This window comes from Neovison vison, chromosome 6, assembly GCF_020171115.1.
Source record: "Neovison vison isolate M4711 chromosome 6, ASM_NN_V1, whole genome shotgun sequence".
Lineage (NCBI taxonomy): Eukaryota > Metazoa > Chordata > Mammalia > Carnivora > Mustelidae > Neogale > Neogale vison.
Genome location: NC_058096.1, coordinates 216942393 through 216966853, shown reverse-complemented (window position 1 = coordinate 216966853; position 24461 = coordinate 216942393). Strand labels below are relative to the sequence as shown.

The 24461-nt window shown below is 58.1% G+C and overlaps 2 protein-coding genes across 4 annotated transcripts; both read right to left on the bottom strand.

Moving 5' to 3' along the window:
- Positions 1-23: 23 nt before the first annotated feature.
- On the bottom strand, positions 24-14144 carry RAVER1 (ribonucleoprotein, PTB binding 1). 3 transcript variants are annotated; one of them, XM_044254229.1, is made up of 14 exons: positions 13911-14129; positions 12329-12395; positions 9564-10033; positions 5968-6159; positions 5664-5793; positions 5220-5314; positions 4382-4469; positions 3916-4127; positions 3726-3819; positions 3514-3650; positions 2668-2742; positions 1996-2136; positions 1517-1600; positions 24-1410 (listed from the first exon to the last, which is right to left on the bottom strand). In XM_044254229.1, exons 1-14 carry the CDS (start codon positions 14127-14129, stop codon positions 1264-1266), a joined length of 2151 nt encoding a protein of 716 aa, XP_044110164.1. In that variant the 3' UTR covers positions 24-1263. The 3 variants fall into 3 exon arrangements, with proteins under 3 accessions (XP_044110164.1, XP_044110163.1, XP_044110165.1); XM_044254228.1 differs by having other exon boundaries at positions 3514-3819; positions 13911-14144; XM_044254230.1 differs by lacking the exons at positions 24-1410; positions 3514-3650.
- A 253-nt stretch (positions 14145-14397) lies between these two features.
- Positions 14398-21463, bottom strand: ICAM3 (intercellular adhesion molecule 3). Its single transcript, XM_044254231.1, has 8 exons — positions 21368-21463; positions 21053-21144; positions 20222-20488; positions 16366-16671; positions 15741-16028; positions 15131-15385; positions 14773-15021; positions 14398-14680 (listed from the first exon to the last, which is right to left on the bottom strand). The coding sequence occupies exons 2-8, from the start codon at positions 21132-21134 to the stop codon at positions 14487-14489; spliced, it is 1641 nt and encodes a 546-aa protein (XP_044110166.1). The 5' UTR covers positions 21135-21144; positions 21368-21463; the 3' UTR covers positions 14398-14486.
- Positions 21464-24461: the final 2998 nt, after the last annotated feature.

The following is a 24461-nucleotide window of genomic DNA, read 5'->3' as shown; positions in this document are numbered from 1 at the left end:
TTGTCCCAAGAACCAGCCAGCTCTTTCTTTAAAACCATTTACTTACAAACTTTAATTCAGCAAAGGAAGGTCTGTGAGGGAGGACTGGGGAGACGACACCCCCCCTGGAGTGGATGTGGACCCCCCAGAGTCAGGGGAGGGAAGCTGGTGGCCCAGCCGGCCAGAAGGGGGGTCCAGGCCGACAGGTCCTGCTGGTAGGCAGGGGTAGAGCTTATCTGCATGAAGTTGCTGGACTGGGCACTGGGCCAACAGGAGGCCAGGAGGCCAGCTCCAGGTGATCTAGCCTGGGGATGGAGAGGCGGAGCTCATCTTCAACATGGGGGTAGCGGGGGAGGGGGTAGACAGCAGAGGCTCAGTGAGATGCACGATACCCGACTCCCAAAGACTGACAGCAAGACTGGTTTAAGCTGGCAGAGAAAACCTGTCTCTGCACCTAGGCCTGGGCAGGAAGGATGATAGGGCTGTTTTGCCAAGACCAAGGCTTTGGCCTTCTACTGTCCTCAGAGTGGGGACCCTGGGTAGAGGGACCCAATCCCCAGGCCAGAGCCATTTGGTCCTGAGTCAAGCTTCCGGAGCTCGGCATCTAAGAGGCTCTGACCACAGGTCCTGGGACCCGGCTTTAAGGCATCAGAAGGCAAGGGAACAGTGGCAGGGGCCTGGGGCCCCCCAGCTGGAATACAGGCCAGAGTGGGCAGGCAGGGGCAGGACACAGCCATGCCTGCAGCAGACATGAGAGAAAGAGGGCTGAGCCATTTCAAACCGAAAAGAGTGGAATGAAGGCCCAGACATGCTGGACCTTGAAGGAATCAGAGCTGGGGGTCGTCCTGGATTGTTTTTAAAAAATAATACAAATTAGAAAAGGAAACAAAAGTCAACTGTCAAAGTTAAAAAAGGGGGACAGTCTCTGATCCTCACGGGAGGTCAGGGGAACCTCCAAGGCACTCGAAAGGCCAAAATATAGGAGTGACGAGGCAGGAGAGGACTCCCAGAGAGACAGACACAGGTGGATATGGGGGAGGGGACAGAGAGCAGGCGAGGGCCCCTCTCTCTTAAGGCTGTAGAATTTCCATGCCGGGAGCAGGCCAGAGGTGCACAGCGGCCCCCAGACTCCCCCACACTCCTTGGGTTCCGGCTGGTTGGTCAACAAAGTCTTTTCAGAGATTTTTCTATTACTGAAAGGGGGAAAGAAAAAACACAAACAGAACTCCAGAAAACCCAAAAGCGATTTGGTGCAGGCCCTTGAGCATCTCTGGCACTGGCCCCCTAGAAAATCCTCTTGCGCTTCAGGTAGGAATCTGCGTAGTGGCCCCCGAGGCCCTGGGAGTGCTGGCCCACGTAGCTGCCTTCGGGGCTGGGCTCGGGTGAGGGCAACAGGTGGGCAAAGCTGCGTTTCTGGCCACCCAGTGGGGTCTAGAGACAGAGGGGACGGGGTGGCAAGTCAGGGGCCATCCAGGGGCCGCTGCTCCCCAGCCTGGCATGTCCTCACTGCCACCCCACCCCACCTCATGACCCGTACCTTCAGCAGGTGGCTGTGGCCATTGGGCCCGGGACCAAGTCCCAGGAGCCCTTCTCCGGAGCCCAGTGGAGAGGAGCCGACCGCCTGGGAGACATGGGAGAAAGAGATGGAATGGGAGAGGAAGCGGTCCCCAAGGGCCAGGGGAAGGGATTTTAGGCTCGAATCCTGCCTCTGCCACTCATCAGCTAGGAGACTAGGGGAGGAGGAGTTCTTTTTTTGTGAGCCTGTTTCATCCTCTGTCTACTGGGGTTAATATCGCCCACACCATAGGCCACTGGAGAGGGAGTGAAAGGTGACCAGGAAGGCTGGATATTAGGGGCAAGACAACGCAGGTGTGGGGAGGATGGCCTGTCTGAGCTCGGCCCTGCCTAGAACCCCACTCTGCCATCACCTCAGCCAGGACCCAGGGACCAAAGGTCACAGGAGCCCCTGTATTCTGGCTGTCCCTAGGGCAATTGGTGGCTGGGGAAGCTCCTCACCTTGTTAAGGTGGCTCTGCTTGAGGCCAGCCTGCAGGCCACTGGTGAAGTAGGAAGTGGGCGAGCCCGAATAGAAGTGGGAGAGGGTTCCCCCACCGCCCCCGCCGCTCCGTTCTCCGAAACCACTGGGTGGGGGGGACATCTGCAGAGAGGGGGCGGGCCGAATGAGAGAGAGGACTGTAGTTCCACCTGCTTTTGCAGACCCTCCGAAATGCACCCCCACGCGCTCCCTGGACACCGAAACGCCCCCTGCACCAGTGACTAGCTTTGGTCACTGGACGAGCAGCATGATGGTAAAGGCAGAGGGGCCTGGCCTCCCTGCTTCCTCTGGGGAGTCCTGGGGCCACCACCACCACATGTGGGCCGCCCTCATAGGGTGGTATGCTGGAGAACGAGCTCCGGGGGCTGGTCATCGTCCCAGCTTGTGGGGCTTGTGGGGCTGAAAGTGTGGGGCTGAGCCCCCCACCGCCCCGCCCAGTAACTGCTAGGTATGTGACTAAAACCAACGGAGACGACTGAGCCCCAGCTGAGCCACCAGGGAACCACCCGCTGGCCTCCGTGACGGAGAAATCAAGTATCTGCTGTTCTGAGCCACCAAGTGGTGGAGATGCTTGTTATGCGGCAAGAGCTGACTGATACACCCAGGAAGCAAGCTGGCCAGGGGAGCCCTTACTTTGTGTCGGCTGGGTCTGTGAGGCCCTAGTGTGGGCTCCCGTGGGTGGGAGAAGAGTCGCCGAGGTCCCACATCCTGAAGGAAAGGGGGAGAAGCATGTTGGGTCGGAGTCCGCGCCAGCCTCACCCCTGGCTGAGTTCCAGGGCACTGCTGCTCCCAGGGAAGTCTGGCCCCCTCCAGCAGGAGGCACACTCGACTGTGTGTGGGCAACTTCCAAGTGCAGGCTGGGCAGCTGGAAGGAGACAGGGTGTGTGCCCCACAGCAGGGAGGGCTTCCACATCGGCCCTGGAGGCGGCTGCTGTGAAGGCGTGTGGCCCCCGTGGGGGAGGGTGTTCACAGTGTTTCAGGAGCAGCTGCCCACCTGGGGTGTGTGAGGTCTTTTATACGTTAGGGTCAACATTTATCTCAGTTGTTATTTGTTTTTAATCCAGCATGGGCCAAACAACACAGGGGGCCTGCCAGTGGCCGGGCTCCAATGGCTGACCGGGATTGGGGGCTGGGATCACGGAAGGAACAGCTCTCCAGGGACAGGGACAGGGACAGGAGTTGGAGAAGGGAGAAGACAGAGAAACCAACAGGACACCGCGCCTTGTCTCTAAGAGCCAGAAGCACAGCCTAACGCCTCTCAGGAGAGACAGACAGACAGAAAGCAGGTCTGATGTGCAGAGACAGACCTGTGACTCGGGGCAGGGACTGTGTGTGGCACCTTTCCCACAATCTCCCTAGTGCTCGCCTGGCCATCGGCACTTGAGAAATAACACTCTGGAGAATGACCTGCTCTAAGGGGACAAAGGGCCACAGCAGCGGCCCCCGGGAGGGCTGACCACACGGCGGCTAGGTACTCACCGAGGGGTAGTCGAAACCACAGCTGTCAGGCAGCCCTGGTTCAGGGGGCAGGCGGGTGCTGGCGAGAGGGCTGAGCAGGCGGGACTTGAGCTGGAAGGCTTTGCTGCTGCCGCCGCCGCCGCCGCCACCTCCAGGGGCTGGGGGGTTAGGCAGGTGGCCCTCAGCCAGGCGGCGGCTTCTCCCTGTGCCTCCCCAGCCCCGGGCCTCCTTACCCGCCAGGTTGCTGGCCGGGAGTAGGCTGTGTAGATTCAGGTAGGGATTCAGGGGGATCCGGAAGTCCTTTGGGGGTTCCCCCAGCAGCGAGACCTGTGGTGGAAGGGCTGGATTCGTGAGGGCCCCTGGCAGGCGGGGTCTGGCAGGGCAGGAGGCCGGATTGGTACTGGATACAGGGTGGGGCCTTACCCCAGGGGGTGCTGGCAGAGGTCCACTGTCTTTCTGGAGGCTCCTAAGGCCGGCGCCTCGGAGTCCCACTGGGGCGGGGGGTGGAGTGAGCTGGGCTGCTGGGGGACCCAGGCCTATGGCTTCCCGGTCACCGGCAGAGGGACCAAGGAGTGGTGGCAGCAGAGGTGGTGGCTTCCCTCGCCGGGGCGGCAGCTCCGGGGGCAGGGCCCCCCCTACAGGGAGAAGGAGGTATTGGCGCCCAACCTGAAAGGACCCATCTTCTGGGGGTCCTGGGCCTCCGCTAGGACTGGGACCAGCAGGTATGCGGTGGGCACTGCGGAGAGCCCTCTAAGCACATCACCTCCCAGGATCCTTCCGGCCACCCTGGGAGATGGGGTCATCCGCCCCCACCAGGTAAGGAAAGGGGCTCAGAAAGGGGGAGAGGGAACGGGTCCAGAAAGATGAGGAGGGGCAGGGTCTGTGTTACCTGCAGGCAGTTCCCCGAGGAGGGGGTTGGCCGGCTGGGCCCCAGGCTGAAGGGCGCCCAGGGGAGAGTCTCCCAGGATCCCAGGCTTCTGGAGACAGAGCACAATCGGCTGGAGATGGGCCAGCGTGGCCCGGGCAGGAGGCACCCAGCACGCCCAGACCGCAGGTCCAGCCAGGCACAGGCACACACGGACATGGGCTCCCACATCCCAGCCATCACCCTTCTGGCCACCCAGTAGTGACAGAGGGCCTCCGGCACACCAGGCCCCGGGAAGACCCCGGGGACATGCACCTTACGCTCAGGGTGTCAGGGCCCGCCACCCCACACTGCCAGTCACCGTCAGACACACGTAAGATGACGGTCCTTCCCAGGCACACACTGTCCCACACCCGGTCCCCTTGCTGATGATCACGGAAGCACAGTCTCTAACACAGGGTAGCAGCCGAGCCACTTTCAGCCCCACAAGCCCCTGAGGCTGTCAGTGATGGTCATACACCCCCACGTCACTGACTTGACCCTAATGAACCAAACCGGGTAGGTCAGCAGCGTGTGTGTGGATGTGTGTGTACGGGGGTGTGTGTGTGTGTGTTATCTTGGTCTGTACAGGTCCCCATGTCTGTGCGTTGAGAAGGTGGGAGTGAGACACCAGCAAGCGACTCTCCTGTGAAGCCTGGACTTTCTCTCCCAGACTGCGTCATCGCCGGAGTCCTGAGCACCTGCCTTCACCCCACCGACGACAAGCCACTGGCACATGCGAGCGGGGTGTGACGTGGACCAACATGGGGCCGGGGCGTGCGTATGGATACGGAGGGCCCAGGGCCTTGGGCCGTGCAGTTACCTTCTGACTCTGGGTCTGCAGGGCGAGCTGCAGCAGTGCCGTGGACAGGGCGGGCCCGTTGAGCAGCGGCATGGCCGGAGGTGCGCCCAGGAGGCCTGGGGGAGATCGGGGAGTGAGCGACGAACCCAGGATGGAAGCACCTGCCCCAGTGAAGCACAGCCCCGGGCTTGAAGCTCCCTGAAAGCAACCGATATCCCCCAAAAGAGGGCCAGAAGGAGAGTGTGCCGCAGGGAGGGATGGCCCTTTCACTAGCCTGCCTCTCTGCTGCTAGCTCTGCTTCCCCCAGGAGGGGCTCGGGGCCCTGCTCCCTCTGTGGTGCTCTCCTCCAGCCCCTGCTCATGGGCTCGAGTCACTTAGCAGTTGGATAGGAAAACAGTCCACGGAGGCGCCGGGTTCCAAGAGAGCTGGGGACCCTGGCCGCCACTTTGCCTGGCCCCACCTTACCCTGCTTGCCCCCTGCACTGCCATGGAGCAGGGGGTTCAACAGCAGCTGGAGGGAGGCGGAGGGCCCCAGGTTGTTCAGCAGCTGCAGGAGGTTGGGCTCGGGCAGGAGCCCTTTGCCCCGATTGAGGGCCTGCAGAGAGAGAGGGAAGAGCGGCTTAGAGCCCTGCCGGGCCGCAGGGCCTCGGGCTCACCCATCCCTCTCATCCCGAGTCCAGCTGACACCCTGACTTTTCAAGAGAGGAGGGTCTGGCCCCTGGGTGCCCCACCCCCACCCCGGGGGCACACCTCCCAGGCACGCACTCACCGTGGCCTGTGCAGCGATGAGCGCAGCCAGCATGCTGCGGCCGGGGGGCCCAGGGGCACAGAAGGAGACGCGCAAGTGGCTGCCCCCCAGCGCCAGGCCATCCGCCCGCTGCTGTGCCTCTTCGGCCATCTCTGCAGTCTCGTACTCCAGCACAGCAAAGCCCTTCAGCTGCCCGTCCTGGCCGTATGCCAGCTGGCGGGGGGGGTCGGGGGGCAGGGAGGAAGACGTGAGCACCCAAGTGGCAGTGGCTGCCCTCATGTGAAGTGACAACAGTGCCCAGACTTGGCTCCTTGTGACAGAGAACCTCTCCAGACGGGGTGGGTTTTTAGCCCTATACTCTTCTGAGCCCTGTTCTTGCAACAGCTCATCGAATCTTCTGGATGGCCCTAGGAAGCTGCATCCTACCCATTTTTCAGAGCGGATAACTGAGGTTCAGAGGTCGACATGCCCAAGGTCACGCAGCCGGTTAGAGCGCAAAGCTGGGATCTACCTTGCATGGGTCAAGTCCCCTGGGCCTCAGACCAGTGCCACCTGGGGACTCTGATGGGGACCACTAAGCACACAAAGGCACAGGGAGGCGGAGTTACAGAGCTGGTGCTGGGGCGGGGAGAGATGGCTGGCTCTGACACCGCGCCACTGAGCCTCAGGCTGAAGACACGCAGCCAGGGCTGGAGAGAAAGGACACAGCTTGGGGGTGAAACACGTGGCCTCCAAGCTCGGGTTCAAGACCAGACGTGCCAGTTGAGAGGGAAGGCATACAGCCAGTCAGGGCCCCCACCTCTCCTGACAGCAGCCTGTGGGTTAGGCCCATAGCCCCTTATGCAGACTCTGGGGTCAGATGTGTCCCGGGATGGAGACGTTTTTGGAGACAGGGAGGATGCCGCATGTGCTGTGTGTCACGTGTCCGTTCCCCCACCACCCAGGTCTGTCTCTGCAGCAAGACACAAAGATAAAGGCCACTGGTCCCCCCACCCCTGCCCCCCGTTAGGTCAGGTCAGGCTGTGCCACCATGTGAGCCTGCCACCTACTCAGGGAACGAATGGGCACGGTGGGTGCTGTCCCAGGGCAGGCAGATCCCGGGCAAGCACCCGGTCGGACTGTGCCCGCCGCAGGCTGGGTGCCACAGGGGCTGTCCCAGCATGTCGCAGAGCCTGGCACGGGCAGCGCTCCCACTCTGCAGGGGAGGAAACGGGTTCCGACAAGGGCAGTCCCTGGCCTGGGCCACAGAGCCGGAGCTGGGAGCGGACAAGGCCATGCTGCTGCCCTCAAGAAACCACCTCTGGGCGGCTCTGGCCGTTTCAAGAAACAGCGATGCTCCTTGGTCCCCAGCGATGCATGTCCATGCACAGAGCACAGCGGGGCCCACGAAACGAATACGGGCATCCCTGACAGCGGTGAGAAAGCTCTCCTGCGTCTGAGCATGAAAATATTCCCAAGACCAAGCGGAAGAACCAAACCAAAGCAGGCCCGGCCATATCTGGGTCAGGCAGAGGGCAGCGCAAGGACATCCGCATGCATCTGCTTGAAATGCGTGGTAGAATCTCGCCGAAGGAGACACCACAACAGGCTCTGAGCAGGGGCTGCGGGCAAAGCCGCCTTCGCCACTGACCTTCTGCACCTGCTGAATTTCCAAACAGGACTGGACTGTCCATTCGCAAAAATAAATAAAACGGAGGAGGCTTCTGACAACACCCAGAGCCTTGGGATACCTGCTTTATTCGCGTCTACAGCACCGCTGGAGACCGGCCCACGAGGGGCTGGCAGAGCGCGCAGAGTGGGCCGCTCGGGCGCTGCCTGATGGGCTCAGCTTGGCGATGCTGAGAATGACACTCCCCACCAGGACGGCCAGTTCCCAGCTGTGCGTCCCGCCTTCTTGGAAGGTGAGGGTGCCCCGCTCAGGACTGGGGGACCCTGGGGTCAGAGGTTGGACCTTGACCCCCAGGGCCCTCTTATTGGCAGGCTGGTGTGGGCACCTCACTGCACATGCCCTGGGCCTCGCCCTCCTCATCTGTGAGCTGCGGCCAAATGAACCCACCTCTAAGGGTGGTTGTGGGGATTCAAGGAGACGCTACTCCCCGGGGGCAAGGAAGGGAGGTGCTCTCGGCATGCCCCCGCTCTCGGTGCCCAGGTAGGGGGGCTCCGGCCGTCAGCCTGCCTCTACTAAGCACTTCAGCTTCGCCTCTGACCAAGGCCCAGACACACATCTTCTAACAAAATGTTCTCTTGCAGGGGAAGAGAGAGAAGGGTCAAAGGGCAAGTGAGGCTTCACGGCTCCTAGAGAGAGAGAGTAAGGCTCACACCTCAACGTGCCCCACTCCTGAGCCCGGCCTCCATTCAACCAGGACACGTACTCTAAGTGGAACCATGAACAAGGAGCCATTTACAATAACCCAATGACAAAGCACTGCTAGCCCCATTTCCAGATGGGAAAACTGAGGCTTGGAGCGAGAACTGATTGTTGGTCACGGCCCTGCTGTCCCACCTCCGCAAGACAGGACAGGGCTGCCAAGCTATGTCATCTGTGTCCTGAGCCCCCCACCCGGACCTAGCATGTGGCAGGTACGCCACAGAAGGCAGCAGCGTGACCAAATGCCGAGTGAGCGAGGCGCGGGCTTCCTAAGACAGTGGAGTCCCCAGGCCCCAATACTCCATTTATACGAGGGAAGCGGGAGCCGCCCCTGGCCACAGAACTGGGGGGATATGGGGTTAGAGCCTGTACGGCAGCTCCGTCAGGCTGCCTGGGGGCCCCTGGAGCCAGGCTGTGGCCTTCCAATCTTGGCCCTGCCACGCCCCTCTGGCTGTACAGCCCCGGGCAGGGCACTTGAACTTGTGCCACCTGAAAACGGGGTTATCATCTGCCTCCGTGGGCGGTTCTAGGATGAAGGGATTCTCAGCAACGCGCTCCGCGGGTAATGAAGGAGTGCCTACGCGGGGCTCTGTGGGTAAGAGGAGTGGGTCTGGCCTGCTCTCACCCGCCGTGCCTGCCAGACGGCCAGCCACGCACCCTGGAGCGCATGACACATGCCACTCGGGTGAAACAGATACCGTTCTGCCCACCTGACGTGCCGAATCCCTTTTTATTACGGGAAACTGTGACTCAGAGAGTGACTGACTTGCTCAAAGCCACAGGGCAGGGCTGGAATCTAGCCAAGCCCGACGTCCTGACCTCCAGGCTCACACGGGACTGTGGCTGTCTTCGGACAGCCTCCCCAAGGTCAGACCTGGGAGCCACGAGGCCCCTCTGCAAACGTCTGAGGAACACGGGACTGGGAGAGAGAGGTGACCGGCCTCGCACCCAGCTCTCTCAAAAGCGGCCTCACCTGCACTTGATAGGAGGCTCAAGGCCACCAAGGTTCAGCAAGTCGCTAAAGGGTGCCCAGGAATCTGAACCCCAGCCATCTGGCTCCGGGCTGGGCTGTCACCCACTACACCACGTGGCCTTTCTAACAAGAACCCCATTCAAAGTGGCACCGCCGCTGCTTTACTGAAAAGGGACTCAGGAGATTAGAAAAGGCAGGTGACTCCAAAGGGCCCATCCGAGGCCCTCTGTCCCTGGCCCCGATCCCCCAGGCTCCTGCACCAGGCCCAGGTCTCACCTGGCAGAAGGTGGGCGTGTGGACTGCCGACAGCGCCCGGCGCAGGGCGTCCACGTCACTGAAGCCGGGGGGCAGGCGGTCGACACAGAGGCAGCGGGAGTGCAGCAGCACGGGGGTCAGCTGCCCGGCGTCCGTCCAGTGCACGTAGAGGGTGCGCGGGCCCAGCGGCTTGCCCAGCAGGTCCGACTTGGCGCGGGCGGCCGAGTCCTTCTTCATGTACTCCGCGAAGCCGTAGCCCTTGGAGTGGCCGGTGCGCTCGCTGTAGACCAGGAAGCAGCGCTCCAGGCTGCCGAAGGGCCGCACCAGCTCCTCGAACTGCTGCTGCGTGAAGCTGGGGGGCAGGTTGGCCACGCACAGCAGCGCGTCCGTGGGCTGCAGCTGCACCGACAGCTCGCGCTCCCGCAGGCGGCTCTGGTGGAAGGCGCCGATGGCAGCCTCTGCCTGCTCCCCGTTCAGCAGGGTCACGAAGGCTGTGGCGGAAGGGGGTGTAGGCTCAGGAGGCACCCTGAGGGGCAAGCCCCCCCCCCATACCTTGCATGACCTCAGAATACCTAACAACCAGGACGTGTCAGAGACCGGCCGAGGGAATGGCTGGCAGCCTTGAGGCCCGGGTGCGGGGGCCTCCTGCCTCCCCGAGCCCTGCTCCCTGCTCTCGTCCCCAATCCCCACCCCCAGCAGGGCTCTCCCAGTGTGTGCCTGGCTGGGTCCTACATGCATCTAACTCGGGGGCTGTGTGGCAGTGGTTCAGGATGTAGTCGCTGGGGCCTGGGCTTCCAGTCTAGCCCCTGAATGGCTCTGGGGAGCTCTGGGGTCTCAGTTTCTTCATGGGAAACAAGAGAACTTACTCCTGACCACCCCCGTTGGGCCAGCAAGGAAACAGGTCCAGAGCAGTGCCCCTGCCCCCATCGAGGAGCCTGGACTTGAACCCAGGCAGGCAAGCCCCAGTGCCCTGCTCTGCACACCTTCCTTTACCACCTTTCCAGGCCACCAACACCTTCATATCCAGTCCCACCGCCAGGCCTCGTTTGCTCTCCACCCAGCAGCGACAGGGAGCCTTTCAAAAGGATAATCAGATGGCATCGCGTCCTTGTCTAGGGTTGGTTTCTCATTACAGGGACCAGTGGATCCTGTGTGGCCTGGCCCACTGGCCTTGCTGACCTCCTCTCCCATCTCTTCACTGCTACTTCCTGGACTGTGCCACGCCCACTCGGCCCCGGACCTTTGCTCCCGCTTTTCCCTGAGCCTGGAAGCCAGACCTCCATGCTGCTTTGCCTGGTTAACCCGATCTGCCCTTCAAACATCACTTCCCCACAAAGCCTAGCCTGACTTTTCCTGTTGCAGATCTGGAGCTTCTGGTCGCGCGTGTGTGTGCGTGTGTGTGTGTATGCATGCACACGTGCAAACCTCCATGTTTGCAGCTATTTGAATAACACCCCTGTCTGCAGACTACAGACTGTTCTCCACTCAGTTAACAGTTATGTACCCGGTACCTGGCATACAACATTCAGTCACCACTGCTGGAAGATTCTATCAATGAGAATGTCAGTTAACCTCTGGATCCCTGATGCCCGGCAAACACACATACTAGGTGTTCAGTAAATACTTTTGATGCACTGCCTCTACCTATATTAATAAGCACCCATTAGGTGCCAGGCACCCCCAGCTTTTTAGGTATTTTAACAGGTTTGGCCTCGTGGCTAACCCAAGCAGGTCATGCCCAATTTGCAGGTGAGAAAACTGAGGCTCCAGAGGGTAAATCACTTGCCTGGGGCCACAAAGGGTGGCCAGACCAGGACCTGAAGCCAGGTCCGTTTGCCTCCTGCACCCAAGATCTGAACAACTTTCCTAGCCTGCCAGGTGGGTCGCAAGGAGTTACCTGTCCTCAGCTCCTCACCCATCTTACACACTGCAAGAAAAGGCCCCAGTAGATTTAATACTGGCACAATGCCTGGCAGGCACAGACACCCTCAGAGAGCCTCCCATGCCTGGTGGGCGGGGGAAGAGGGAGCGCCAAGGCGGACAAGACCTCTCCTTGTTCTCAGGGAGCCAGCCACGAAGTGTAGGAGGCAGGTGAGCGAGAGAGTGACAAGAGCCCAGCGTGACGGTGCTATGATGGGCGGGGCGTTCGGGGCACAATGCGGAGCTGCCCGATGCCGCCCGAATGGCACAGTGGACAGCTAAGAGCACTGGCAGAGGGAACAGCCGAGAACATGATGGGTGCCCAGGGGGACGGTGAGGCCGGGGCCCATCCCTGCACCGTAGTGTCAGCAGGAGCCTCAGAGATGTTGAAGAGAGAGAACAATGAAGGTTAGGCCTGGATTTGGTCAGATTTTCAACTGGATCAGAGCTGGCTACTGGGGGGAAGGCATGAAATCATAGAGGCAGACGGATCAGAGGGAAGCTGCCTTTTTGGCAGAGACTGGGTCAGATGGAAACTGAGGGAATTAAGGGATGCCAATTGTTCTGGAGGACTTGAAGGAGAGGACCAGACTAGGCCTGGGTGACTGGCTGGCTGGGGGGAATGGCATGGGCAAGTGGGGAGCCCAATGTTCAGGTATCTGGCTAGGCAGCCCAGGGGAGGAAGGCCAAGGCTGCCCCACAATGGGCACCCAGGATGAGAGGCAGAGTGGGACAATAGTCTGTCCTGTATGGCCTAGGGGACAATGTTGGGCCTGAAGTTCAGGACAGGAAATGTTGGGCCTAGACCCTCCCAGTTTCAGGGACTGTCACCTCCTGCCACTAGCCCAACCCACAGCCCCACAAACCTGTCCCTTTGTATTTGTCCACAAAACAGTACTTGAGCTCATAGTCGCTGAGCAGATCGTGCACTTCCTGTGGAGACAGAAGCCAAAGGACAGAGTCACCAGGGGCTGAAGGCACCCACCCAGAGCCACCTCCACATGGACCAGCTATGAAAGCAGATCAATCAGCATCCCCATCTCACAAACGAGGGAACACACACAGCCAGGATTCAGAGCCTAGCTGCAGACTCCATGCTTTGAACTAACACAACACAACTGAAGAGTCAGATGGGTCTGAGTTCAAGTCCCAGGTCTGCTGTATGTCCTTAGGGAAGTAACTTCAATCCATCTGAACCTTGGTTTGCAAGTCTGACTCTTTCCAACATCCCAACAAATTGGGCATTAACCCATTTTGTAGATGAAGAAACTGAGGCTCCGGGATGCAAAGAAACATGTCGTAGGTCATGCAGCTGGTCAGGGCAGCAGAGAAAATGCCAGCCAGGGGGTACCTAACTGGGGACACTGTGTACTTAATAAGACCACAATGCATAGCTTCACATGCCTCCTAACTTCCTCCTACTAACAGGGCTGGCCTTCTGGTAAGCTAGCTTCGTGGGCAAACTCTGGGGCCTGCTACTGCCAAACACACACCATGTACCCTGAAGAGAGTGTTCCCAGCTGAGAGATGGTAGGCATTAGGAGAGCCAGCTCTGGGAAAAAACCAGACCATGCTTAGTGGCACCTGCCCCAGGTGTGTCCTCAAGTCTGCCCCTCACCACACTCTGAGACCCCACCAGCCATGCGCCTACTCGTGGTTAGGGAGAGTCAGTGGCAAATGTGCACGTGGGTCAGAGAGCAGAGATTTCTCAGCAGCAGGGAGAAAGAACCCATCCCACTGTGGCAGGGCAGGGCCGACTAGATGCAATCTCCTTGGGTCCAAAGAGCACCGGGAAGCCCTACCCCATGTAGGCCCCAAAAGAAGGGCAGCCCTGGCCAGATCAGTCAAGGGAGGGGTCACAGAACAGTGTGGGAGGCCTGCAGGTCTGTGAGCTGGGGGAACTAGACTCTGTTTTTCCGCATTAATCCAGAAGCTTTAGGGGAAGAAAGACCCCAGGAGCTACTACAACTTCCGATGTCGCAGAGGGGTCGATAAACGCGTGCTATGGAAAGGTATACTCCAGTGAACCCTGAAACTTCTGGATACATCCCGCCTACCCATGGGAGAGGGGGTGGGGCAATACACAATCAGAGCAGGGAGCAACTGCCATCCCTACTTCCACAGTCCCAATATAGCAGCTCATTCACAATCCCCCAACCAGGCCAAAGTTGCCCGCCCCCTTCCAGTTCCCCGCCCCCCTTCAATCACTTGGTTTCGTCCAAGCCTGTGGTCGCCCCTAGCAACGTCCTCCCTCAGTCCCAAGTTGGTTTCTCCCTCCATCACTGCCCACCCCCACATCCTGCTCTTGGTTTCTTCCGATCCCGCACTGATCCCGCGCTTGGACTCTCCCACCGACGCCCCCCAGCGCAGGCCAGCGTTGGTGTCGCCCGGTTCCCCCCGCGCACGCGCACGGTGGTATTTCCCGCCACGCTTTCCCCCCCCCCATACCTGGTTGGTCACGTCCCCCGGGAGGCCCCGGATCAGTATCTTGCGGCGGTTACGGAACTGGCGCTCGGTATGTTCTAGGCGTTTCCGGATCTCCTCTGGATCTAGCGGCGGCAATTCTTCTTCGGGCGCCCGGCGCTCCGCGGCATCATCAGCTTCAGCCTCGGCCCCAGCCTCCGGGCTCAGCAGGGGCCGGTGAGTAACGGACACGTCGGCCGCCATCTTGGGAAACCCGGCGCCTTCTGGGACCAGCGAGCCTGGGCGGAGCGGCATAGAGCGGCAACGAGGGCACGCCTGCCGATTGGCCAGGACAAGCCCCGCCTCCTTTCCCACCCCCTCAGCCCATTGGGTAAGGCCCAGCCCGCCTCTCAGCGTTCAAGCCGCGTCTGGGCACCACAGGCTCCACCCCTTGCTGCCACAGAGATGTCACTCAAGGGACGCCAAGCGCAGTGGGTGAGCACCTCAGCACACGTGGAATCAAGCCACAGACTCCGGATTTTGAGAGCTTTATTGGTGCGGAATCCGGGGATACAGCCAAACCCCCATCGTCTTTGGTCCAGCATTCCCCCAGCTGGAGGTTCAGGATGGATCCTCCCCCACAGCCTCCTCGGGCTGCCTAGACGTCAGGGGCAACGAAGTGCTCCCCTGGTTCACATGGTAGATGGCACTATGCCTATGGACCCCGAAGACGTACAGTAAGGCAGCGCAGATCGTCACCACGCCCAGGACCGCTAACACCCCCAGGACGATGCTGACGGCGCGGGCGTTCCGATCTATACAGAGAAGCAAGAAATAAATACGCACTGCCGCCCCACGCCCCCGCCCGGGCTTGCCCATCTATACTCGCGGCCCCGTCTTGGCTCACCCCAAACGTTCATCACCACGGTTATAGTGTGTGTGCCTCGTGAACTGGCCGCCTTGCAGGAGTACGTTCCATTATGATTTAACCTGACGAGGAATGGGATCCCGATGGGCACCTCGAGCCGGGAGCCTTCCTGGAAACAGTGCAGCGTGGGGTCCGGGTTGCCCCGAGCCTGGCACTGCAGGACATGGATAGTCCTATCTTTCCACGTCAAGCGTTGAGGACATTTGGCTTGGTCAATCGTGGGACCATCTGTGGATCAGTCCAATGATAAGACACACTCGAGGCACAGTGGGGCAAGGGAGAAACTTCCCACCAAACCAGGAGAGCAAGGGTTTAAAGATCAGTGTGACCTACTCACACAGGACACGCAACAGGACGCTGCTGTTTCTGTGTAAGATCTCCCCATCCACCTGGAGGGTCGCACTGCAGAAGAAAATGCGCCTGTCGTCTGTCTCGGTGGCGTTTAGCTGAAACTGGACAGGCTGTCCAGGGGCCGGAGCTGGAATTCCATCCAGCGTGACCTGGACTCGGGGTCCGGCCAAGCAAGTCACAGTCACTGCGGTCCCCTCGGGGGCGCTGGGCTCACTCAGGTTTAGGATGGGCCCCTGGAAGCCTAAAGACGGGACATTGCCCAGGAGGTCACTGACCACGCCCCTCACATAGGTCTGTCCCCGCCCTCCACCTGCCTCTTTCTTCTTGGGGTATCCAGGCCATGCCTTTATGCTACTCTGTGCGACGCCCCTAGCCCCCGCCACCCCCGCCGCCCCAGTCCAGCTTGGGGTAATCTTGCTATATATACACCCTTCGGGTATCTTAGGCCCCGCTCACACGACAACCCCTTCCTCTCTGCTGGCTCAGACCCCACCTCTCCAGTTCAGTCTCCGCCCTATATATGTCACTCCATTCCGGATACTGACGCCCCGCCCCTTGTCTCCTCGGGCCTGCTTCTTGGCTCCGCCCCCTCTTACTGTAGATGGTTATGTTCTCCCGGGCCTCCCAGCTGACGTTCGCCAATGTCATGTTGCAGACAATCTCCTGGGCACCCTCCTGCTCCATGCTTGCTGTGGCTGTGGCTGTGGCTGTGATCGTGTTCTCGTGGCTCTCGACTGTAGAGTTCAGCGTCTGGTTCCCCAGCGCCAGGTGGACCTGGACCTCAGAGGCGGGGAACAACCCGTCCAGGGTGCAGTTCACGGACCAAGTCGTTCCTACCTCCAAGAACCGAGGGACAGTGAGGTGTGGAGTGGTCACGGGCAGTGCTGGGGAGAAGGGCGGACGTGAGCAGGAGGAAGGTCTCCCAGAGCCCTGGGCGTCCCTTTCCCCACGGAATGCTCACTGTCCCGAACCAGGGTCCTTCTTTCCCTGGATATCTTGCGGCCTGGCTCACCCCCTTCTCAGGACACACCCCCTTAGACTTCTAGTTAGTTACCGGGCCGTGAGTCTCCCAACTGAGGCTGCACAGTCGTCAGTGGCCAAGGGCATCCCTTCCCAGAAGCCGCTGAGGTCCAGTCCACTCCATTTGCAAGAAACCTCCCGGCCAGGGTACCCCTTCTCTGGCTCAGCTCATCACCCACCCTCTGCAGTCTCTTCCCTCACCAAAGGTTTGGAGCTGCCTGGGGGCCGAGCTGTTCTGGAACAGTCCCAGCCCTCCGGGCCTCAGGTCCAGTTCCGTGCGGCAGGAGAAATTGGTGCGGTGGTCGTCTCTGCCCGCCAGCACCGTGACGGTGACCTCAGCGGGCTCCCCGACGGCGGGCTGCCGGCTCAGCTCCTCCTCCCCGCGGAGCAGCACCACGGTGAGGTTTCTCCGAGGCGCCCCGCCTGCCACCTGGCAGCGCAGGGTGAGGTTTTCTCCCACGGGCTGCCAGCGGGGCAGGGGTAACAGCTCCACTCGCTCCGGGAACCCTGGGGCGGGGTTGGGAGGGGGGAGCGTTGTACTCACCAGCCAGCCCTACAACTCCCACCCCAGGGAGCAGAGAGGAGGCTGAGGGTGGCCCAGGGCAGAACTGAACTTTGAGTTAATAAATGGGGAGGGCTGAGTACTGTGCCAGAAGTGTTTGCTATTGTCCTTAACATCATGATTATTATTTCCTGTTTTGTGGGATCCCTTGCCAGGAACTGAAATAGAAGTCAGTTTCTATTCTGTTCCTGAGAAATTCACAGTTGAGAAAAAAAGGGGGGGGAAGAAAGGGGACTAATTTATGACCACTTACAATGTTATTAGTACTTATAAAAGTTCCTGTTTATTTAGTTTTCTTAGACTTTCCAAATGTCATCCTCCTCCTGCACACAGCAACCAAGCGAAATCTCTGTATCCTTCTGCTTTATGGTTGGGGAAACCGAGGCCCAGAGAGGTGAGGGTAAGGTGATCTACTCAAGGACACAGAGCCAGAAAGGGTTAGAAGGTGAGTCACCCAAACTCCAGGCCCCTGTGTGTTCCCCTGCCTCCTTGATATCACAGCCTGGGACTCCCACAGCCCACCTCCCAGCGTCTGGCCTGGACTCTGGCCTTGGCCTTCTCAGTCAGGCCCAGGCACTCAAGGCTCTTCTGGGGCAGCCTCTCAGGGTGACCTGGCACTGCCCTGAGGGACTGCACAGCCCCAGGCTGGCTGGGTCAGCTCCCTGCGGCAGCTGCAGTGCCCCTCCTAGGCATGCGGACCAAACCCCAGACCCCCTTCAGGAAGCATCTTGGGCCCTCGACAACTCAAGCCTGGATCTCAGCTATGACACGGAGGCCAGTGCACGGGCTGCTGTGAAAAATAGCTAACATATTCCTGCAGGTGTCCCCCGCTTTCCAAAAGTTCATGACTCCACTTTGGTGAAAGCCCAATATTAAATTAGCACCTGTTTTCACTAAGCAGAAGAAATAAGAAGAGGATTTCCGCTTTTAAGAAAAATAGCCAGGGGGCGCCTGGGTGCCTCCATCAGTTAAGTCTCTGCCTTCCTTTAAGGTTGTGATCCCAGATCCTGGGATCCAGCCCCACAACTGGCTCCCTGATCATCAGAGAGCCTGCTTCTCCCTCTCCCTCTGCCCCTCCCCTGGCTTGTGGTCTCTCACTCTCTTTCAGATAAATAAACTCTCTTAAAAAAGAAAAGGAAAGGAAAATGGCTAGGGGCGCCTGTGCACAGTCGGATAGGCCTCCAGCCCTGGGTTTCTGCTCGAATCATGATCCCAGGGCCATGAGATCGAATACCACGTTGGGCTCTGTGTTCAGTGCAGACTCAGCTTGAGATTCTCTCTCCCTCTCCCTCTGCCCCTCCTACTTGTGCTCCCTCTCAAATAAATAAATCAACCTTTAAAAAAAAAAATTGGTGAAAAGCAAAGATAGCATTCAGTGTTGGTTTTGCAGGGAGGGGTTATAGGGCAGCAGATATCACGTCCAGTGGGAGGGGCGCCCAAGGTCCTTCCCTGGGATGGCACTCAGCATCCCAGCAGCGAGCCGCCGGAGCTCTGACCTGCGTCTGCGAGCATCAGGGCTTTCTCCCCATTTATTTTGTGAGCCTGTTAGCAAAATGTGTCCGTAAGATGTATCAGAAAAGCCTAGGAGATGTTATTTTTGGCGTCTGAGAATGTTCAAGATTTTTTTCAATAGAAATTGATTGCTTCTTCACTTTCCATCATTTTTTTAAAGGGTTTTATTTATTTATTTGAGAGAGAGAGAAAATGCACACAAGCAAGGGGAGCAGCAGAGGGAGAGGGAGAAGCAGGCTCTCTGCTGAGCAGGGGGCCTGATGGGCTCTATCTCAGGACTCTGGGATCATGACCTGAGCTGAAAGCAGACACTTAAGGACTGAGGCCCCCAGGCGCACCCACTTTACATCATTTTGACTCACAAAAGGTTTCACAGGAGTGCTTTCCTTTGGAAGCAGGAGAAGCCTGTATTTACAATTTTACAGTATTTAACGAAAAGGGCCCCCATCCAGCCTCGGGCACCAGGGGTCAGAGATGGTGGCCTGTGGGCCCATGCTAGTAACACTTGGGAACTCAGGGCTGGGGTGGGGTGGGACAGCCCCAACATGGAGCGTTTGCCGATTTCTGCAGTGTAAATACTCCCACTCTGGCTGCTTTTAAGCTACCCAGCGTGACTCAGGGGCTCGAAGGGATGAGTGCGTTCGGCTCCTGTAAGCCAGGACTGACAGGCTTCCACAGAACGCTGGACAGAGGTATCTGGGACACACAGAGATCCGCACCTTACACGGAAATGTGATACAAAGACATAAAAGCACAGACGTGTCCCGACGCAGACCTCCACGCCCATCACACACAGATACACACATCGACACAGAAACACACGTTCACACACAGAGACACACATGGGCGCAGATCCTGAGCCAGACCTACCCACACTCACGTTCACATCCACACACGCCACAGGCACACACAAACATGCAGACAGACACTAACGCCTGTGTACACTCCACACAGACCCGCAGAGATGATGACACACGTATTTACACGCACAGACACGCACATGGGGACACAGACACAGGCGCACACACGGTCCCATGTATATACCACACTTCTCTATGAAGGCTCCGCCAAATGGCCAGGACCAGGAGGGGTGTGCTCTCTTTTCTGATCTATTGGATTCCTTTAAATGCAGAGAAACTCTGGCAGGAAGCACAAGAGACTGGTAACAGGGGCGCCTGGGTGGCTCAGTGGGTTAAAGCCTCTGCCTTTGGCTCAGGTCATGATCTCAGGGTCCTAGGATGGAGCCCCGCTTCGGGCTCTCTGCTCAGCGGGGAGCCTGCTTCCTCCTCTCTCTTTGCCTGCCTCTGCCTACTTGTGATTTCTCTCTGTCAAATAAATAAATAAAATCTTAAAAAAAAAAAAAAGAGAGAGAGAGAGAGAAGAAAAGAAACTGGTAACGGTGGGGATTGGGGAAGACTCAGCTGAAGCTGGACCTGAGAGCCAGATGACGAGCTTCTCCACTCGTGGGCTGTGAGCCCCGACAAGCGACTTGACCCCACTGAGCCCTCTGTCCTCATCTGTGGAATGAGGCTCCTCGGGGTTCCTCCCCCAGCCTGGGGCTGCTTACGGACTGAAAGAGCGCCCAGTGTCCACAAGAAAACATCATAGCCAGCACTAGGAAGAATGGAGGTTCTGACTTTGATGCCTTTTTATAACTCTTGATTTGAAACCACATACATGACTTATTACCTGCCATAAGAAATAGAGAAAGAAAAGAAGGAGATGTCGTCGAAAAAAGTGCTTGATGGGACCCAAGTAAATTGATTCCACAGCTGTTGCCTTGGCATATGGTTGAGATGTGCCTCTCTCTCTCTCTAAACACACACACACACACACACACACACACACACCCAGGTCCACACTCTGGGTCAGAGCCCTGGTCCATCTCTGCAGACTCAGGGTTCCCTGCTCCCCCAAACCCCTCGCTCTCTACCCCCCAACTACTGCCCCAGGCTGGTCCCACCTCCAGGCTCCGTCACTCACGGTACACTGTGATGATCAAGAAGCCTATCATCTGAACACCATTGCAGAAGCCAGAGCAGAGGACCTGGGTGTCACCAGTCACATTGAAGAGCTGGAAGGCTGCCCAGCCCAGGCCATTGCCCACAGGTTCCTTGGATAGGGATGTCTCTAGGGCGATGAGGTTGGGATTGGGGCAATCCGTACTGCAGTTGACCAAGAAGGACCCCCCGGCAGGCACCACGGGGCTCTGGACCTCCACCTTCAGCGGGAACTTCTGTCCTGGGGCACCTGTGGGGAGCAGAGGGACACTACGGGCCGGTGCCTCTCACCAGCCCCCCACAGCGCCCCCCCTCAACACCACCTTCCTGCGTTTGTGGCACTTCAGTCCAGTGGGGAAGACAGATGATTGGTCAGGGATTGGGGAGAGCCCTGAGGAAGGCTAGGGGAGACCCTGATCCAGCCTGGAGGAGGAAGTGAACCAACAAAAGCTTCCTGGAGGAGGAGGCAAATCAGGCCAGCTCTGAAGGGAAAGTAGTAGGGGTGTTCTGAGTGAAAGGGAAGAGATCCCGGCAGAGGGCAAAGTAGAGACAGTGGTCCAGGGAAGGAGTCTGTGGGAGGGCGGGGCGGGGCAAGTCACATGTAGAGAGGAGGCATCAGGGAGCCCTGAAGGCCTAGGTAAACAGCTGCTCTGTTGAGGCCGCTGGGTGAATACCCGTCAGATGCGAGTTTAGGGAAGTGTTACAGGGCCAGGAGCGGGGTGAGGGAAGCTCTGCTTCATCAATTCCCGCCCCCACCCTGCAGGCCCTCGGCCAGTACCCCAGCTCCAGTCCTCCCCAGCCTGACTTGCCTCACCTGGGGGCAGCAGACAGCAGACGAGAAGCAGGGAGATGAGTGGAGTCCTGCAGGCTCCGGGCAGCAGCCCCGGGAGCACCATGGTGGCCAGCCTGTAGGAGAAAGTCACCCTAATGAGGTCCAGGGCAGCCGGGGAGGGGGGGGGAGTGGGTGTGGCCCCCACGGGACGGAAGCCCAGCCCCAGTGTTACAACTGCAGAAGTCCAGGGGCAGCTCTTCGGGCCAGCCCTGGAGAAGAGCAGGGGGTCCGGAGTGGGGGGGACCCCAGCGAGGTAGAGGCTGCTGGTGGGTCTTGGACGGGGCAGGCCTGACTCACACCGCTGGCCTCCAGTGAGCGACAGGAAATGCTAACACAGTTGGCTTCCTTTGTGCTCAGTACTAGGAAGCCTGGGGTGCGTTGGAGGAGGTGATGAGACGCCGCCTTCCTGCTGAACTTAGGTGAAGGGGGTGATCGGTTTCCAGAGAGGAAGTTAACAGGGGATCTCCAGGCAGGCAGTGTCCTTGAGGTGATGAGGTGGGCTTGCACGAGGGCAGTGGAGGGACTTGTGGGCAGGGTCTAAAGGCATTAGCGTGGGGACCTGATATTCCCAGGATGAGGCAAATAAGAGACTTGGGGGAGATAATGAGGGTCCCCTAAGATGAGTAAAGACATGAAAATGGACAGAAGCCACGTTGAAAGGGCCCGGGTGCCTGGCTCTGCGTTGACTTGTCTGAATGGCTACTGTGGGGGTGCTTTAACTCGGAAGATCTTAGAGGATCCCCCCATTTCCTGTGTGTCATGCTGAGGCGGGGAGTTTGGAGTAGAGCCAAATCCTGGGCCGAATCCAGCTGAAGGTGCTACTTATAACTGGCCCTTCCCTCCATCCTCAAGAGCCCCCCTGCCTCCCCTTGCCCCCTCCCCCAGGGGCAACAGCTTTATCTACCCCAAGAAAAGGGTCTGGGGGCCCAGGTGGGCACTCCCACTTCCACCTGCTCCATCTCCCGAGCTTCGGACCTTGTCTCGTGCCTCTGATCTGAGCTCCGGAGAGGAACCTTGTTGAGGTCCTCGAGGGCAGCCAGCATCTGTCCCCACTGTCCCCATCCCAAGACCACGCCCCCTGCTCTCTCAGCTGGAACATCTCCCCCCTCCAGTTGGGTCTCTCCCCTGCTGCCCTGCCCTGGGTGGGGGGTGGGGGGGAGGTTGGGGGGTGCTCCCCCTCCATTTACCCTAAAGTCCTGAGAGGGCGCCTAAAACCAAAATCTAAAGTATTTGTAAGTAACCCTGGTCTCCCTCCCTTTTCTAAAGTTCCATTACGCCACTTGGCTTTTACGAAAGACCTACATTAGTACCTGTTTTTTTTTTTTTTTTAAGATTTTATTTATTTATTTGACAGAGAGAGATTACAAGTAGGCAGAGAGGCAGGCAGAGAGAGAGAGGAGGAAGCAGGCTCCCTGCTGAGCAGAGAGCCCGATGCGGGACTCGATCCCAGGACCCTGAGATCATGACCTGAGCCGAAGGCAGTGGCTTAACCCACTGAGCCACCCAGGCACCCAGTACCTGTTTTTTTTTTTTTTTTTTAAGATTTTATTTATTTATTTGTCAGAGAGAGAAGGAGAGAGAGCGAGCACAGGCAGACAGAGAGGCAGGCAGAGGCAGAGGGAGAAGCAGGCTCCCTGCCGAGCAAGGAGCCCGATGTGGGACTCGATCCCAGGACGCTGGGATCATGACCTGAGCCGAAGGCAGCTGCTTAACCAACTGAGCCACCCAGGCGTCCCCCAGTACCTGTTTTTTTAACCAAAGGAAATCTGAAGAGAATTTTCCTTTTTAGGAGAAAAGATTAAAAGCGAAAATAGGGGCGCCATGATAATTACTTCTTCACTTTAGGACTTTTTTGACTTATAAAAGGTTTCATAGGAGCGCATCACTTTGGCATGGCTGGGGGAACTTATATTATCTGATGAGGGATTATATCCAGATTAGAGAAATTTCTGGAAGTTACAGAGGAAGCTAACAGGGGATCTCCAGGCAGGCACTGTCCTTGAGGTGATAAAGTGGGATTGCAAGGCAACATTTCAAGAGGACAATGGGGGGACTTCTAGGAGGGTCTAAAAGCCTTAGCATGAGGGCTCAATATTCTTGGGGTGGGGGATGCAAATACAACACAACTCAACATCAACAACAAAAAAGCCCATTTAAAAATGGGCAAAGGACTTGAATAGACATTTCTTCAAAGAGGCTATTTAGGGCACCTGGGTGGCTTAGTCGGTTAAGCATCTGCTTTCGGCTCAGGTCATGATCCCAGAGTCCTGAAATCAAGCCCTGCATCAGGATCCCTACTCAGCGGGGAGCCTGCTTCTCCCTCTCCTTCTGCTGCTCCCCCTGCTCATGTGCTCTCTCCCTCTCTCAAATAAATAAATAAAATCCTTTTTTAAAAAATGGAAAGTGAAGAAGCAATCAATTTCTAGTGAAAAAAATCTTGAGCTTTCTCAGACTCCAGAAATAGTATCTCTTAGACCTGATCCCACGAATGAGCTGAAACCAAGAGTCAGATGCTTAAACGACTGAGCCACCCAGGTGCCCCCTAAAAAATGTTTTTTGGGGGCACCTGGGTGGTTCGGGTGGTTAAGCAGCTGCCTTTGGCTCAGGTCATGATCCTGGAGACCCGGGATCGAGTCCCATATCGGGCTCCCAGCTCCATGGGGAGCCTGCTTCTCCCTTTGACCGTCTCTCTCGTGCTCTCTCTCACTCTCTCTCAAATAAATAAAATCCGAAATGTCTTTAAAAAAAAAAAATGTGTCTTTTTAAAGTAGGTTCCACGTCAACGTGGAGCTTGAACTCATAACCCCAAGATCAAGAGTCCCAGGGTCCACCTACTGAGCCAGCCGGGCCCGCCACATGCTACTATTTTTGCAAGAGTTGAGAAAGCGTAGTACGCGCACAGATATCCTTTTTCTAGATAGTCTCTGGAAGCAAGAATAGGAAACCAGATGACATTAGCTGCCTTCAGGGAGATGACAATAGTGGCTTGTAGAGGGAGACAGTTCACTGCGTGGGTCAGTATCACCTACCTCGTGCCCACTTATTATTACTGTAATGCATATTTAATATTAAAACTGTTATAAATAGCAAACTCAACACATCCATATGGTATTATCTGGAAAAGGGGAACTGCAGGCCATAAGGTCTTGAGAAACCCAAGCAGAAAGAAAAATATTTCAGTGCCTTTCACAGTGTGGCCTGACACACATCCTGTCTCAGTAGAAACGCCTCGGCAGGGGCGCCTGGGTGGCTCAGTGGGTTGGGCCACTGCCTTCGGCTCAGGTCATGATCTCAGGGTCCTGGGATCGAGTCCCGCATCGGGCTCTCTGCTCAGCAGGGAGCCTGCTTCCCTCTCTCTCTCTGCCTGCCTCTCCATCTACTTGTGATTTCT

Coding starts and splice junctions, on each gene's coding strand:
- RAVER1 (XM_044254228.1), bottom strand. CDS start 14,129: ATGGCGGCCGACGTGTCCGTTACTCACCGGCCCCTGCTGAGCCCGGAG. Junction 2,137..2,667: donor ACAGACCCAGCCGACACAAA/GTAAGGGCTCCC, acceptor CCCTCTCTGCAG/ATGTCCCCCCCACCCAGTGG. Junction 1,601..1,995: donor AGCAGAGCCACCTTAACAAG/GTGAGGAGCTTC, acceptor CATGTCTCCCAG/GCGGTCGGCTCCTCTCCACT.
- ICAM3 (XM_044254231.1), bottom strand. CDS start 21,134: ATGGTGCTCCCGGGGCTGCTGCCCGGAGCCTGCAGGACTCCACTCATC. Junction 16,029..16,365: donor CAGGCAGCTCCAAACCTTTG/GTGAGGGAAGAG, acceptor CCTTCTCCCCAG/CACTGCCCGTGACCACTCCA. Junction 14,681..14,772: donor CGTGGTGATGAACGTTTGGG/GTGAGCCAAGAC, acceptor TTCTCTGTATAG/ATCGGAACGCCCGCGCCGTC.